The sequence below is a fragment of the Scyliorhinus torazame genome, chromosome 8 (assembly GCF_047496885.1).
Source record: "Scyliorhinus torazame isolate Kashiwa2021f chromosome 8, sScyTor2.1, whole genome shotgun sequence".
Lineage (NCBI taxonomy): Eukaryota > Metazoa > Chordata > Chondrichthyes > Carcharhiniformes > Scyliorhinidae > Scyliorhinus > Scyliorhinus torazame.
In genome coordinates, this window is record NC_092714.1 from 237,342,849 (window position 1) to 237,360,920 (window position 18,072).

Sequence of the window (18,072 nt, forward strand, 5' to 3'; positions counted from 1 at the left end):
CTTCGGGCATGTTTGCTGGTCTTCCCGCACATTTTGCACACCTGTCTTCCACCCCAAAGAATTTGCTCATCCGGGCCACTGTCATGTGAGCCCGATGAACGACCTTGAATTGTATCAGTCTGAGCCTGGCACATGTTGCAGACGCGTTGACACCCCCAAACTGGTGCCCTTGCATGAAGTCGCCTCCATACGCTCCCATGCCGACCCCTCCCCCACCACCCACTTCCTGATCATGGCTATAATCGCTGCCCAGTAATAGTTACTAAAATTTGGCAGCGCCAGCCCGCCCTCTCTCCGACTCCGCTCAAGCATTACCTTCCTTACCCGTCCAAACAAAACCAGTGATCACTTTGTTGGCCCGTTTAAAAAAGGACCGCGGAATAAAGATGTGGAGACATTGAAACACGAACAGGAACCTCGGGATTGACTACTCAGCGCGTCTGCCCATATCCTCTATCTCTCTTCCCAGCTCCTCCTCCCACTTACGCTTCAGCTCCTCGGTCTGCGTCTCCTCTGACCCCATAAGTTCCTTGTAAATGTCAGAGACGCTCCCTTCTTCTCCTACCCACCCTCTGGAAATTACCCTGTCCTGAATCCCCCTTAGTGGTAGGAGCGGGAAGGTTGACACCTGTTTACGTAGGAAGCCCCGCACCTGCAGATACCTGAAATTGTTTCCCCTCGCCAACCCAAACTTCTCCTCCTGCGCCCTTATACTCTGAAAGCTCCCCTCTATAAACATATCCCCCATCCTCTCAATCCCTGCTCTCCACCATATTCGGAACCCCCCCATCCATACTTCCCGGGGCAAACCGGTGATTATTACAGATTGGGGACCAGACCGATGCTCCCACATGTTTCTTCCATTGCCCCCAGACTCTCTGGGCCGCCACCACCCCGGGGCTGGTGGAGTACCGTGCCGGCGGAAACGGCAGAGGCGCAGTTACCAACGCCCCCAAACTGGTGCCCTTGCATGAAGTCGCCTCCATACGCTCCCATGCCGACCCCTCCCCCACCACCCACTTCCTGATCATGGCTATAATCGCTGCCCAGTAATAGTTACTAAAATTTGGCAGCGCCAGCCCGCCCTCTCTCCGACTCCGCTCAAGCATTACCTTCCTTGCCCGCCCAAACAAAACCAGTGATCACTTTGTTGACCCGTTTAAAAAAGGACCGCGGAATAAAGATGTGGAGACATTGAAACACGAACAGGAACCTCGGGATGACCGTCATCTTCACCGTCTGCACCCTCCCAGCCAGTGACAACGGAAGCGCGTCCCACCTCTGAAAATCGGCCTTCATTTGGTCTAGTAGTCGGGCCAGATTTAATTTATGCAGTCGATCCCATTCCTGCGCCACTTGAATGCCTAGGTACCTAAAGCTTCCCCCTACTAATCTAAACGGCAGCTCCCCCAATCGCCTCTCCTGGACCGCAAACATCTCCCTTTTCCCCATATTTAGCTTATACCCCAAAAACCGGCCAAGTTCCCCTAGAATCCTCATGATTTCTTCCATTCCCTCTATTGGGTCCGATACATACAGAAACAGGTCGTCTGCATAGAGCAAGACTGTGCTCCACCCCCTTCCGGACCAGCCCCTTGAGGCTCTCAGAGCAATTGCCAACGGCTATAGCTAGCGCGAACAACAGTGGGGAGAGGGGGCATCCCTGTCTCGTCCCCCGGTGCAGTCTAAAATAGTCCGATGTTCTCCTATTCATCCGTATGCTTGCCACAGGAGCCTGATACAGCAACCTGACCCAGTCAATAAAGCCCCGCCCAAATCCGAACGGTCCCAGTACCCCCCACAAATAATCCCATTCTACCCTTTTCTGCATCCATTGCGTTCACTACCTCCATCTCCCTACCTTCCGGGGGCATCATGATCACGTTTAACAACCTTCTTACATTGGCCACCAACGGCCTACCCTTAACAAACCCAGTCTAGTCTTCCCCAGTAACGTCCGGAACACAATCTTCAATCCTGGAGGACAAATTTTGGCCAGCAATTTGGCATCCACATTCAACAGGGATAGCGGCCTGTAGGACCCACACAGCTCCGGGTTCTTGTCCCGCTTCAGAATCAGCGAAATTGTGGCCTGTGACATCGTCGGGGGCAGCACCCCTCCTTCCCTTGCCTCATTGAACATCCTCATCAACACCGGCCCCAATATCCCAGAGAACTTTTTATAAAACTCCACTGGGTACCCGTCCGATCCCAGGGCTTTACCCGACTGCATGGCCTTCAGACCCTCCACAATCTCTTCCAACCCGATCGGGGCCGCCAGCCCTTCTACCAGCTCCCCGTCCACCTTTGGGAATTCAGCCCCTCCAAGAAGTGCCTCATCCCCTCTGGCCCCGTAGGGTTTTCCGACCTATACAGTCTACTGTAGAAATCCCTAAACACCTTATTCACCCCTGCTGAATCTCCAACCAGGTTCCTATCTCTGTCATTTACTTTCCCTATCTCCCTAGCTGTCTCCCTCTTTCTAAGCTGCTGTGCAAGCATTCTACTGGCCTTCTCTCCATACTCCTAGATCACCCCCCTCACCTTTCTCAGCTGCTCCAGCGCCCTCCCTATGGTTAACAAGCCGAACTCTGTCTGTAGCCTCCGCTGTTCCCTTAAAAGCCCTGCCTCTGGGGTCTCCGCATACCTCCTATCGATCTGTAGTATCTCCTTTACCAGTCGGTCCGTCTCTGCCCTGTCCACCTTCTCCCTATGGGCCCGTATTGAGATGAGCTCCCCCCTGACCACCGCCTTCAGTGCTTCCCAGACCACCGCTGCTGAAATTTCCCCCGTGTCATTGACCTGCAGGTAGTTCTGAATACATTTCCTCAGCCGCTCGCACACCCCTTCGTCAGCCAAAAGTCCCACATCTAATCTCCAGTGCAGGCGCTGGTTACTTTCTTTACTAACCTGCAGGTCAACCCAGTGCGGAGCATGGTCTGAGATTGTGATCGCCGCGTACCCCGTGTCCACCACCCCAGCCAGTAAGGCCCTGCTCAAAATAAAGAAATCAATCCAGGAGTACACTTTATGCATGTGTGAGTAGAAGGAGAACTCCTTCACCCTCGGCTGCCCAAATCTCCATGGATCCGCCCCCCCCCCCCCCATCTGCTCCTTGAACCCTTTTAGTTCTTTTGCCATTGCTGGCACCCTGCCTATTTCGAGCTTGACCGGTCCAAGCCAGGGTCAATATCTGTGTTGAAGTCCCCTCCCATGACCAACCTGTGGGAGTCCAGGTCCGGTATCTTCCCCAGCATCCTCTTTATAAACTCCACATCATCCCAATTTGGCGCATACACATTTACTAATACCACCTGCACCCCCTCCAGTTTCCCACTGACCATAATGTACTGACCTCTCACATCTGAGACTATTCTACCCGCCTCAAACACCACCCGCTTATTGATCAGGATCGCTCCCCTTCTAGTCTTTGAGTCTAGTCCCGAGTGAAAGACCTGACTGACCCAGACTTTCCTCAATCTAATCTGGTCAGTCTCTCTAAGGTGCGTCTCCTGCAACATTACCACGTCCGCCTTCAGTCCCCTAAGTTGCGCGAACACACATGCCCTCTTGACCAGCCCATTTATCCCTCGAACGTTCCAGATGATCAGCCTAGTTGGGGGGCTCATTGCCCCCCCCACCCCCGTCGCCGATCAGCCATCCCTTTTTTTGGACCCGCCTCCAGCCGATGCTCCGCGCTTCCACCGGCCCGCCGCCAGGCAGCCTCCACCCCCAACCTCCTCTCTGTCCCTCAGCCCAAGTCCCTCCCTCGTCAGCAGAACATTTACCCCCCCTGCTCCCCTTGTAATAACACTCTGTAACCCAACCGATTTAATAAACCGAACATATACACCCCCACCACTGTACTTCCGTGAGCTAGCCTGCCCAGCTAGCTTGGTGGCCCCCATCCCTGGCGCCGGATAGTCTCCCACCTACACTCTCTCTCTCTCTCTCTCTCTCTCTCTCTCTCTCTCTCTCTCTCTCTCTCTCTCTCTCTCTCTCTCTCTCTCTCTCTCTCTCTCTCTCTCTCTCTCTCTCTCTCTCCTCCTCCTCCCCCCCCCCCCCCCCCCCCCCGTTCATGCAAACATACTCCAACAGCAAACAATCCCCACACAATTGCCCGATAGAAAAACACAGAGATCTAAACAAGCATACCTCCATCCCCCAACAGTGCAAATGAAAACCTTAACTCACTCAGCTCTGCATCTGGTCCCAAATCAATGCAAAAGACATTACAAACAGCTTCCACAAAACGAAAAATGAGAAACTTTTTAAAAAAAGAACAGAAAAACAAAACCAGAAACATGAACGTTGCAGCAAAGTTCAAAAGTTCTCAGTCCACCACCAGTCCTTTCCTTTTCGCGAAGTCCAGCGCGTCCTCGGGCGACTCAAAATTAAAGTGCTGTTCCTCGTGTGTGACCCAGAGACGGGCCGGATACAACAGTCCGAACTTCACCTTTTTCTTAAAAAGGATCGACCTAATCTGGTTGAAGCCTGCTCTTCTCCTGGCCACCTCCACACTCCGGTCTTGGTAAACCCGGAGGATACTGTTGTCCCACTTAAAGCTTCATGTCTGCTTGGTCCACTGTAGAATACGCTCCTTATCCAAGTACCTGTGGAATCTCACCACCATTGCCCTCGGGGGTGGGGGGGGTCTCTCATTCGCAGCTTCCTCGCAAGTGCTCTGTGAGCCCTGTCCACTTCCAAGGGCCGGGAGGATGCTCCATCCCCAAGCAGCTTATCAAACATGTCTGCAATGTATGCCCCAGAGATTGCTCCTTCGGACCCCTCCGGGAGCCCAACAATTTTCAAGTTCTGCCGGCGGGACCTATTCTCTAGGTCCTCCACCTTCTCCAGGAGCTTCTTCTGCTGGTCTCTCAGCATCCCCACCTCAAACTCCACCGCAGTTTGATGTTCTTCCTGCTCAGCCAGTGCCTTCTCTACCTTCTGGATCGCCCGATCTTGGCCGTCCAATCTAAGCTCCAGCCACTCAATTGACTCTTTTATTGGGTCCAAGCAGTCCCGTTTCTGCTTCGCAAAGCCTTCCTGAATAACTTGCATCAGCTGCTTCATTGACCGCTGGGTCGACAAACCAGAGGTCCGGTCCTCCGCCATGCTGTCTCCCGCTGCAGCTTCAGCCCAAGCCTTCTCTGTCTTTCTGTTTCTGCCTTTACGAGCACTTCTAGTCCTTCTCTCCATGCACCGATGTCGAAATTCAGTACACAATTGCCTCTGTCACCAGTTTTACAATTCAAGTCCAGTAGAAAATAGGGGGAAAAGGTCCAATAGTCTGACCCGAGCGGGAGCCACCAAATGTGCGACTTACTCCTTCATAGCCGCCAACGGAAGTCCAAATGAAAGTTTACAACCCTCAACTTCAAAGTCATTTGATGACTAAACATGGCGAATTCGAGGACAACCCTCTTTATTTTTTTGAACGGATGCAGTGAGATCTTAAATCATCAGCTGAAATCATTATCAGTATTGTAACTCAGAATAACAAAGTAAGTGACATAGTGAGGACCAAGCAGGCTCACCTGTCCCATTAAAGATAAGTGAAAATGCTGGGTTGCGAAAGTTGGCCGGCGTGGGTCGCTACAGTCGGCCGGCATGGGTCTTGAAGGATGGCTGGTTGGTAAAAATGATCTGGGCAAAAAGTTAGAAAAATCCTGCTATCGGCCCATCTCACTGCCGAATACGGATGTGAAAATCCTGGCAACGGTATTGGTGAGAAGGTTGGAAGGGTGTGTGCTGGAGGTGGCCTAGGAGGATCAAATGGGGCTGTAAAGGGGAGGCAGCTCTCTAGTAATATTAGGGGGTTATTAAACGTAATTATGACTCCGTCAGGGGGAGAGTGCTGGAGATGATTGTGTCAAGGGATGCAGAGTTGGCCCTTGACTGGGTGGAATTAAGGTATTTGCTTGAAATCTTGAGGAGGTTTGGGTTCGGACCGAGGTTTGTGGCATGAGTTTGGATGCTGTTTGCGTCCCCCATGGCAAGTACGCGGATGAATGAGACTAACTCGGGGCATTTTGGGCTAAACAGGGGTATGAGGTAGGGATGTCCACTGTCTCCGCTAATGTTTGTATTGGCGATTGAGCCTTTGGCGATGGCACTTAGGGCCTCAATTGAATGGCAGAGGATTGAGGGAGCACCGGGTGTCATTGTATGGCGATGACCTGTTGCTGGTTGCGACTGACCCGTTAGAAAGCATGGGCAGAATCATGGGCCTACTGGAGCCTTATCAGGCTATAAATTGAATGTAAGGGAACGTGAGGTTTCCCAGTGAATGCAGCAGGGTGGGGTGAACCTGGGGGCACTGCCATTTAAGGTGGCAAGGGAGCAGTTCTGGTACCTGGGGATTCAGGTAACGCATGAGTGGGCCACGATGCATAAGTGGAATTTGCCAGGTTTGTGGAGGAGGTTAAGGGGACCTAAAAAAGTGAGATGCGCTGCACCTGACATTGGCAGGGAGGGTGCAGTGAAGATGAACATACTGCCAAGATTCATGTTTGAGTTTCCGTCCCTCCCGATTTATCTCCCCAAGGCCTTTTTTCAGAAAGTAGTTGCGTTAATCTTGGAATTTGTGTGGGCAGGGATGGTGCCGAGGGTGAAGATGGCTCTGTTGCAAAGGCAGAGGCGGGAAGGGAGGCTGGCGCTCCCAGGATTGTTGCATTACTATTTGGAGTTGATGGTGGGAGGGTGAGGGGGCAGATAGGTCAGGTTAGAGGAGGAGTCTTGCAAGGATACGAGCCTGAGTGCTCTGGTGACTGCCCTACTGCCATTCGCTCCAAGGAAGTATACGAGGGGTTCGGTGGTGGAGTCGTCTGAAAAATTTGGAACCAGTTGAGGAGGCACATTAAACTGGGTCACATCGGTGATGACTTCACTGTGTGGGAATCATAGCCTGGGGGGGGGGGTGCAGGGGGGCTGCTGATTGGAGGGCAGCCACGCCACCGGGGGTTGCAGCGTGGTTGGGAGACTTGTACGAGTTTCTCAGGTTGGAAAGAATCAAGCTTGCCCTAAGGGGGTCGGAGGAGGGCTTTGAGGTACAGTGGAGGCCGTTCATGGCTATATTTGAGGAGCTGTTGTCATGGGGAGGGCGGGAAGGGGCAGTTGTAAATGGGGGAGAATGTACAAGTTGTATACTCTGTTGGATGTTAAGGTTGGGTATTATGTTGAAAATGTTTGGAATAAAATATCTTTTTTTTTTAAAAGAGAAACTGCTACAAACATAACAGTATTTCATAACCACTTATTCTATAAGCCCAAAAATCACATTGTGACACTAGTGTTCCAGTTTTATTTCTACCCAAGTCCCATATACTTTACCGGATCTTAAGCGTTCTTGCTTCTCCTGGGTTAAAATCAAGGTGTGCCACAACTCCTGGGATTCTGCGCAGGGTGCCTCTGAGGTCAGAGATTCCTTGTGATCGTTCTACTGACACCTGGCTAAATGTCCCTCCAACTCTCCTTAAGCCCTTCAATTGCAGACATCCCAGCTATTGAATGGGCATCATTGTATTCATTCTTACTTAGTGACTCCTCATCGGAAAACACTTTTGTGTGTAATACCACTTTGCTTCTGGTCTACAGCTCCTAGCAGATTTCTCTTTCTGCTCCTCAAAGATGCCTCCAGACTCCAAATGACTGTTTGTTTCTGTGAGAAAGCACCTAGATAAAACCTAACCAAAATAACTCCGTGCAATCTATCTTCAAAGCAATGTGTCACACCTGCAATGCTCCAGAGAGAGATCCAAATAATTATCTCCATTCCCAAACATGTCTTTTGCTCTTAAAATGACATGGAAACTTCAAGATGTTTGCTTGTTACCAATTGCTTTCCTATCATTCAATTTTGGGGAAATTACATGATTACTTTAAATCCCTTATGGATACAGCTGTAGGCCGCTCCTCTCCACTTGAAGGGGGCCACCCGTTGTTTACTGCTTTCCTACATCCAACTTTGGCCAACATAATACACACAGGCCACCCTTTAAAATACAATCATTAAGTGCATTTACCAGACTCGCAAACCAGCTGCTTCCATTATCTTATTTCTTCAATCCCCAAGTTAAATGTTATATTCCTACAGTATAAGAATCATGAAATTAGACAAATATTTATGTTGTCATGTCTGTTCTGTGGCGAGTATTTTGCCTCCTTAATTCCCCAAAGTCTGTCTAGCATCTACAAGGCTTAAGTTAGGAGTGTGATGGAATACTCCCCACATGCCTGGTTGAGTGCAGCACCAGCACTCGTTTGGTCAGTACCCCATCCACCACCTTAAACATTCAATCCACTGGCTACCAGCGCACAGTGGCAGCAGTGTGTACCATCTAAAAGATGCAGTGCAGCAACACACAAAGGTTCCTTCAACAACACCTTCCAATCTGCGACCTCCACAAAGGTAGCAGATGCATGGGAACACCACCACCAGTAGCTTCCCATCCGAGCCACACATCGACCTGACTTGGATCTATACCACTATTGCTCAGGCAAAATCCTGGAATTTCCTTACAGCACTTGAGAGGTTAATCAGCTCCTCCCTGAGGACAATTAGGGATAATAACAAATCTTGGCCTTGCCAGCGATGAAAGAATAAGGAAAAAAAGTGCTTCACTCAAAGTAAAATAGACTGTCAGCTCAGATAATGAAGGCAAAAGACTAGAATCATGTGATAAATTGAGGGATGTTGTTATTTGATCATAAACTAAGTTATGAATGGAAGAGCTGACTGTCTTTCCTCCTCTGCTAAAATTGTGATTGTCACCTCAGTCAAAATTTGTTTATTCCTTCTCATAATTTTTGGGTAGCTTTTTAAAATTACTTTAGTGCAATTTATCATTACAGTACTGCTACTGTTGAGAGTTAAACTGCAATGAGCCACAACTGTCTTTTTGATCCAGTGCATTTCTTAGACTTTTTCATCTTATTTTGGGTTCCATGAGCATAATGTGCAAGTTGACTATTTGTTCATTTGGAAAAAGTACACTGAATGCCTTTTCACAAAATGCGAATGGAGATGCTCCATAACCACATTTCTTTATTCAATATGTGTACTTTCCTTTGGAGAAAAGTTCACACTGCTTCATGTCCCCTTGTGAAAGCAATTGTTTGATGTAAATGGTACCTTTTATAGTTTGACTGTCAGCTTTTGTGCGCATGCATCCAATTTTAGACATTGAGCTTTTTAAAAATAAGTGCTTCATTTGCAGCTTTTTTATTTGGTGATATATTCAAATCAACCATTTGAAAGTTATATTTAAGGAGTGAAATGCTTACCAGGAAATGTTTAGCACATTAATAACCAGGTTGCTATATTTGCTCATGTTTAATCAGGGATTTGCTTTGGGAAGGGATTGATGGCATTTAGATTATGGGATAGAACATTGTGAAAGTTCACACCTGATAATTAATTTTTAAATTTTCCGATTTAAAATCAAGAAACTAACTACATGTGATCAAAATCATAGTTTCATTTTGTGCAATCATCATAACATATTTTCACCATCAAAACCATTAAGTAAAGAATTTGTTTTTCAGCATTTGCAGCCAAGCACACAGATGGTGAATCGAGCAGTGCATCTAGTGGTAGTTCCTGCACAGTGACTTCAGGCAACGCACAATACAACAGAACAGAAATGAATAAACTTCAGTGCAGGCCTAACCTGAGCCGGAAACCTGGACAGCATTTCAGAGCCCTGAGAAGGTCGAACACTGGTAAGAAATTCGTTTTATTGTGTTTTTTGAGTGTTAGAACTATTTTAGTTTCTGATTACAGATAAACGTTTAAAATGCTGAGTTCCACTAAATGGGTTAACAATGAAATTACCCTTTGTGAGTACCCAGCAATGTACAGGACAAATTTTAACAACTACAAAAAATTAAGATTGTTTATTACTTCTGTACATATGGAGAGTCTATAGATTAAGCTGCACAGTATAATTTGAAAAATATATTTAATTATTGACTCCTTGCAGTGGCATCCATATATTAGTCAGGTAAATTGCAACTTACTGGGTGTAATATTTTAGTGATGTATTTCAACAACTTAAATTTTTATGGTGCTTCTAAAGTAACAGAACATCGGAGGTCGATGCAAATGCAAAATATTGTAGATGTTGGAAAACAAATTTTTCAAAATGCTGGAAACATTCAGCAGGTCTAGAGGCATTTGCGGCTTGATAAAAAGTTAATGTTTCAGACCAATGACAAATGGTCAGAAACCATGTCAAGACCATGGATGCTGTGTGTTTCCAGTATTTTCTGTTTTATATTTCAGATTTCTAGCATTCACAGTATTTTGTTAATGTATTAGAAATTAACTGGTAGTATTGGGCAGAGTATAAATCAAGAAATCAGAAGTGCACGTAAAAAGGACAGTGTAGCAATTGTGCTTCTTATCATCTGGAAAACCAGTAACAATGCAGAGGATGAGTTTAAGATTATTTTAGTAGGTTACTCTCGAACCAACTGGGTAATGGTCTGTTTTAGATCTAGTATTGTGCAATTAAACAGGATTAATTAATAATGTGGTAGAAGAGGATGAGTGCTTATAACATAAGTACTTTGTACAGTGTGGTTTTGGCCCTGTAACCCGTTCCTTTTCCTGGGATTTGTGGAACTTCACTATTATTGCCTGTGGTGATTCCCCTGACTTGGGTTTTGTTGGAGCAACCTGTGGCCCACTGTCCACCATTGGGGGTTTGATAAAACCTTCCTCCGCGACCAGTTTTCTGAGCATCCTCAAAATAAGTTCCATCTGGTTCCTACCCTCTGCGCTTTCCAGTAGCCCGACAATCCGAAGGTTCTGATCTGGGACTTGTTTTCTTTGTCGTCCCTTTTAGCGCCTTCTGGGTCGTCACCAACCTTGCAATTTTGGCTTTGAGCGAAGCGATCCGCTCATCCTGGTCGGTGGCTGCTTTCTCCAGGTCTTGCACCGTCACTTCCAGTCTCCGCTTCGCTCTGTCCAGTGCGGCTGGCCTCTATTGCTGACTTCATTATCGATATGAGGTCCTCTTTTATCATCTCTGTGCTTTTGGAGCTCTGTGGAGATAAACTCCATCAGCTTATCCGTCGACGATTGGGCCGGCGTGGTCGATCCTGCTGGGTCCACCATGCTGAGGTCTGGGTCGCCATGCGGGTTCCCCTGATCTGCAGTTGGGGTCTTCCTCTGTTTGCTCTTGCTGGCCTTGCGGCCGGACTGCTGGTTTGCCGGCAGTCGGTAGGGTAGTGAATGGGGGTTACATTGGGGAAATGTTTCATACTTTTGGTGCCCATTTGATGGGTTAATGAGGAACTTCTAATGAGCAGTTTCTAGGAGAGAGCCACCTTTCATGCGACCGCTCAGCTCTTGGCCACCAGTGGAAGTTATGATAGTATTTTATAATAAGAATGAGTGTGATTTAGTTAAGGTCAAAACTATGGTCTTAAACTGAGCAAATCAAACTACAAAGGTAGGATGGGCAAATTGACTAGGATATACTGGGAAACTAGATTAAAAGATGTGATGATTAGTAATGATAAAGATTTAAGCAATGGCTAGACAATCCTTTTAGGGAAACAAAACATGAAGTGGTTTAACTATGGCTAACAAGATGATTTACACTGTTTTAGATCAAAGGAAGAGACTTATAATGTCGCCAATAAGAGGAGTAAGCCTAGCAATTAGGAAGATTTTAACTTCAATAGGATAACTAAGAATTTGATGGAGAGAAAATGGGATTTGTGAATAAAGCTATCTTGAGACATAAAAACATTGTAAATGCTTATACAGGTAGGTTAAAAAAGAGATTAATGACAGCGACTATTGGGCTCCTTTGAGGGGAAATTTATTTATTTTTTCATTTAAAGGGGTGTCGCCATTCCACCTCCCCTGCACATCTTTGGGTTGTGGGGGTGAGACCCAACCAGACACAGGGAGAATATGCAAACTCCAAACGGTCAGTGACCTGAGGCAGAATCAAACCCAGCTCCTCAGTGCCGTGAAGCAGCAGAGCTAACCCATGCACCATCTTGCTGTCCCAAGGCAGGAGAAATTATAATGGGAAATAAAGAAATGGCTGAGAGAGTAAATGAATACTTTATATCTGTCTTCACAGTCGAAGATGCACAAAATATTCCAGATGTAGTGAGGAATCAAGGATTTAATGAAAATGAGCAACTTGAGGATGTTAGCGTTCAAGAACTTCTACTAGATAAATTAGTAGGACTAAAAGTCGACAAATCCCCTCACCCTGGCCTAGGTCAATATCCCCTCCAATTGCTTTTTGTTGAGTGTGGCATATACATATTAAGTATGTAGGTATATAAATTATTTTGTATGGTGCCACACACTTAAAGGGGCCAACTTGTGCTCGGCCTGCAGGGGAACATCTGCTTTGTGGCTGTGCAACTTAAAATAAGCATTGGCCTATGCCCTCGGATTTTACAAGAGATGATACAGATAATGGATGCATTTGTTTTGATCCAACAGAATTTCCCTGTGGATTAGAAAGTAGCAAACGAATTCCAAGAATGGAGAGGGGGAGAAAACAGGGAACCATAGGTCAGTTAGCCTAGCATCAGTAATACAGAAAATGTTAGAATCTGTCATTAGGCCTGAGATAACAGGGCGTTTAAATCATAATCTGTGTTGGCTCTGTTAATCAAGTTATGAAAGGTAAATAGTGTTTGACAAATCTGTTCAAGTTTTAAGGTTGTAACTGATCGGGTAGAAAATGGGAACCAGTGAGGTGTAATGTATTTGGAGTCACGAAAAGCATTAAATGGTGCTGTACCAGAGATTGCTGTGCAGAATTAGGGCAACATTAGCATGGTTTGATTAATGGAGAGAATATGAGTAAGAATAAACATGTCATTTTCTGGTTGGCAGGCTGTAACTAGTGGGGTACTGCAAGGAATCCATGCTTGTCGCAGCCATTTGCAATCTCGATCAATGACTTAGATCCAGGGGACTGAGTGTAATGAATAAGTTTGCCGAAGATACAAGTTAGGTGAGGAGGTTGAAAAGACACTGCAGGCAACTTGTGAGTGGGCAAAAATATGGCAGATGAAATATAATGCAGATAAATGTGAAGCGATTTACTTTGGAAGGAAAAAAAGATAGGTAGAGTTTTTGAATGATCGACTGATAGTCAGAGGGATTGAGTGTCCATGAATCAAAACTAATATGCATATCCAGCAACCAATCAGGAAAAAAGCAAATTACTGCGGATGCTGGAATCTAAAACCAAAAGAGAAAATGCTGGAAAATCTCAGTAGGTCTGGCAGCATCTGCAGGCAGAGAAAAGAGCTAACGTTTCGAGTCCAGAGACCCTTTGTCAAAGCCCGATCACCAATCAGGAAAGATTGTATGTTAAAGGGATTGTAATATAAGAGTAAATAAATCTTCCTGCAATTGTATGGGGCCTTGTTGATGCCACATCTGAGGTACTGGGTAGTGTTTTGGTCAGCAGTCCTGAAGAAGGATAGACTTGCATTGGTGACGGTGGAATGAAGATTCACTAGGCTGATTCCTGAGCTATCTTTGAGGGGTGATTGAGTAGACTGGGCCTCTATTCCTTACAGTTTTGAAGACTGAGAAGTAATTGCATTAAAGAGTTTTTTGAAAATTGTTCAGGAACGTGATTGGATAGATCCTGGGAGAATTTTCGCTTAACTGGAGAGTCTGAAACAGAGGACAGAGTGTCAGAATGAGGGGTTGCCCATAATGCTTCACTCAAGGGTTTCAAATTTTTGGAATTTGCTATCCCAGAGGGCTATGGTTATGGCCATTGAGTAAATTCAAGTCAAAGATAACATATCTTTGGATATTATGGGAATCCGGGGTCATATGATCAAACGTTTGGCTGACAAAATTAGTTTTAAGGAGTGTCTTAAAGTCGGAAAGAGAGGTTTAGGGGGATTATTCCAAACCTTTGGGCCCTAGCAACCGAAGGCATAGTCGCCAATGGTGGACCAGAATTGGAGGACTGTTGATATGTTAAAGAATTCTCAGGCTGGAATAGATTACAGGAAAGGACACCTGAACCCATGGCGGGATTTTGAAGCAAGGATGAGAACTTTAAAATTGAGACGATGGTTAACTGGGAGCCAATGTCAGCAAGCAAACAATTGTGTGGTCAGGCGATTTTACTTTCTTAAAAGAAATCTGTCACATTGAAACTGTAATGGAACAATGTATAAATGATGAAATAAATGGACTACAAGTGTCAATATTCTCATCCATGCACTTTGCTTACAAGGAACATTTTTTGTTTTAATGTCCCTCTGTGCCTTTCTCTGTACTCTCTGAAGAATTCTTCGAGGCACTTGTTACAGGCAGCAATCCCAATTGCTCCATTCTCCTCTCTGGCCGACCTTCCTATCTATCTCTGCTTTGGTGGAGTAATCTTGAGAATCTCCTTCCTGCTCCTCAGACCCCCTGGACTCTTACAGCAGATCAACAATTACCAGCCCTTTCTGCATTTTCCTCCTTTTTTTTTAAAGAACTGTGGGGGGCAGCACAGTGGTGCAGTGGTTAGCACAGCTGCCTCCTCACCGAGGTCCCAGGTTCGATCCCGGCTCTGGGTCACTGGCCGTGTGGAGTTTACACATTCCCCCCGTGTTTGCGGGGGTTCAGCCCCCACAGCCCAAAGATGTACAGGGTATGTGCTTTCGCCACGCTAAATTGCCCTGTAATTGGAAAAGAAAAATGAATTGGGCACTTAAATTTAATATTTTTTAAAAAACTATCTGATTCACTAATGTACTTCAGGGGAGGTTATCTGTCATCCTTACCTGGTCTGGCCTACATGTGACTCCAGATCCACAGCAGACTCTTAAATGCCCTCAGGGGTGGGCAATAATACTGGCCCAACCAATGTTGCCCACATCCCATGAATGAATTAAAAATACTCGTCTAAACCTAATGATCAGTGTCCCCCACATTCCCCAGCTCCAGCAATACCTCCTCAGTTGGACTGAAAACATACTGGTTAAGGAAGATCTGAACACATTTCAGAAATTCCTCCCCCATCCTTTCCTTTTTGTTATTCCTTTGTGCTTGGTATAGTTTACCTCCATAGTCTTGCATGGGGAATTTTCACAGGTGCAGTGAGTGCAGTCAATCCCAATCTGTATTTTGGGTAATTCTTCGGGATTTGATCTTCCCTGATTCCACCATCCTCTATTCTTGAACATCTGTGATTTGCTCCTCCATCTCTCTTACTATTTGGAGGCCCGTAGAATACCATGACCATACTCTTTTTTTGTTGTTGCTTCCTCTCCATTCTAAGCAGCTGGATTCTGTTCGTGCCTCTTGGGGATATTCCCTTTTCAACTGCAACGTTTTTCCTAATTAGTACTGAAATCCCCATCTCCCTTTTCCCATTTCATCTTTTCTGAACACATTTTATCTTTGAATGCTAAGTGCCCAACCCTCACCATTTTTTCAGCCACATTTCTATTGTTACTATATTATATTTCCCCCACAGCTACCTATGCTTGTAGTTCACCAACTTTATTCACCACACCGTGAGTGTTTCTGTACACGGATTGTTATAGACGCCTAATCAGCCCTCAACAATGGCTAAGATATTGAACCAGACATTTAAATTTTTTAAGTTTTAAGATCGACTCGTTCCGGGAGTGATAATATAAGAAATCGGGCATGGTTATTTTATAACCAAACTTTATTAAAACAAAAGACAAGAAACCCAATATTTAAACTCTTAAACTTCAAACTAACACTAACAAATTACATTCAGTTTCTTAACCTTAACACTAGTTCCCATCCAACAACACTTTTCATGAAAATACAGTTCTTACAAATACAAGCAAAGGCAACACTCGCATTTAGAAAACCACCTATCTTCTGTTAGGGACATTCGTTCAGAACCCTTTTCCAAAGCTTTCTCTCTGGTTTTTTCATGACCTCTTTGGTTACTTGCGTCCTTGTCATGTAGCAGAATTCATTACTTGTCTCATGGCTGCTCACATCCTTCTCTGTCCCAAATTGATTCTCATTCTCTCTCTCTCTCTCTCTCTCTCTCAGCATCCCCCCCCCCCCCCCCCCCACCCTACTGTAATTGGGCTGCTTGATTGCCCATTCCCGTTTACACAAAACACCAGAGCAATGCCATTCATATGCAACTACCTTCCGTTGCCTGACAAATGGATCGTCAGACTATGTAATAGGATAATGACTGGTCATGCAGGAATGCCTCAAAAGATGATCGATCTCTGGTGAATCACCTTATGCATTCCCTAATGAGTTTAAGTCTGATGGGACCATGACTCAGCCAGGTCTGGGCGTATCCCTTTGAGTCTGGGCTAACAGTATTTTCCTTCAGTCTGTTTAACCTAGAAATTGCCTGCTACATTTTGGACCCCATTTCTGGACCCAAGTTCCTACTATCTCCCACATCTTGACAGCATTGTAATCCTGTCTTCTGTATTCCTGGTAGTGATTTTCACCTAACTAATATGGTTCTCCTTCTTTGCCTCATATAAGTCCTCACTTAAAGGTGTAGTTGCATTCCTTGAAAGTGCACCTTTTAGTAGAACAACTTTAAGCAATCTGATTTTCCCATTAAAAGCTATAGTTGGGATCTTTTTCATGAAAAAAAAACATTATACGCTGTGTTTCGATCATGTTATGGAGTGCTAACATTTATAAAAGAAATCTGAACTAGCAAACTAACAAAACTATACCACAGGTTTTCACATTTTAAAAACAAAAACAAGTTTTAATGTTTAGATAAGAGAAGTTAAATTTGCAAGTACTATTAATTTGCACTAAAGTCTATAAAGTCTATTGCTATACATTCTGATATACTTTGTACTCTTTCTGCCCCCCTCCCCCCCAATAGTTCCCGAATATTACTAAAACTTAAAGGTTTGTTCACGTACCCTGGAACCAAACCAAAAAGGTATTTACTTAATTTCCCTTATTATTCCAGCTGTTCTTCAAAGTACCAATTACGTGGGATCCTTGCAATGGCCTTTGGTTAAGCAATCCTCCCATTTTCTTTAAAGACCTCATGACTGTGGACTCTTCAACTCCTTGTCCTAGCTTTGGGCATACATAGACTTTTGTTCTCACTGGAACGAAGGAGGTTGAGGGGAGACCTGATAGAGGTATACAAAATTATGAGGGGCATAGACAGAGTGGATAGTCAGAGGCTTTTCCCCAGGGTAGAGGGGTCAATTACTAGGGGGCATAGGTTTAAGGTGAGAGGGGCAAGGTTTAGAGTAGATGTACGAGGCAAGTTTTTTACGCAGAGGGTAGTGGGTGCCTGGAACTCACTACCGGAGGAGGTAGTGGAAGCAGGGACGATAGGGACATTTAAGGGGCATCTTGACAAATATATGAATAGGATGGGAATAGAAGGATACGGACCCAGGAAGTGTAGAAGATTGTAGTTTAGTCGGGCAGTATGGTCGGCACGGGCTTGGAGGGCCGAAGGGCCTGTTCCTGTGCTGTACATTTCTTTGTTCTTTCTTTGTTCTTTGTTTTTCCCAGTCTGCTCCCACAGTTTCTTTATAGCTCTTTTAAAGCTAACTGCTTAAGTTGATTACTTAGCTTTGAGGACCACTTTAGGTTTATTCAACTAGCCACAGACTAGCACAAGTCTCCAGTTGCCTTTCTCTCTCAAAAAAGCCAACTGAACTGCCTGCTTCTGTCAACAAATATACACAAATTAAACACAAGAACCTGACGCCCCCATATATCATCTCCATCATGATGTGGGATGTTCCCAAACAGAATTAAAATGAATCATTTTTTACCTTCTGCTCCGATTCTGTAACCCATATGAATAATGTATATTGCTAATGGAGTTTTACAACCCTCTCTCCCAGAATTGCTGGCCCTGTTAAGGGACACTCATGTTTACAAATTACCTTTACCATAGGAGACCCCTTTTGTTTATTGCTTTTGCAACTCTACCAATGACCTTGTAAGATAAACATAGGTTTGTTTTTAACTTTAATTCCAAGCTTGTTTGAACAGGGTTATTATCAGTTTCTCAATCAGATGTCCCAATTATCTACAATTACAGAATTTAAACTCCTAAGGTTACATCC

The 18,072-nt window shown here is 45.3% G+C and overlaps 1 protein-coding gene across 4 annotated transcripts in view; it reads left to right on the plus strand.

Annotated features, from left to right (window-relative positions):
* The window catches only part of asxl1 (ASXL transcriptional regulator 1), a 156,938-nt gene that overhangs the window by 109,311 nt on the left and 29,555 nt on the right, over positions 1 to 18,072 (plus strand). For all 4 annotated transcript variants that reach the window (XM_072514978.1, XM_072514976.1, XM_072514975.1 and 1 more), the window contains one exon: positions 9,547 to 9,723. In XM_072514978.1, the coding sequence (XP_072371079.1) occupies positions 9,547 to 9,723 (177 nt within the window). The remainder of the gene's footprint in view (positions 1 to 9,546; positions 9,724 to 18,072) is intronic.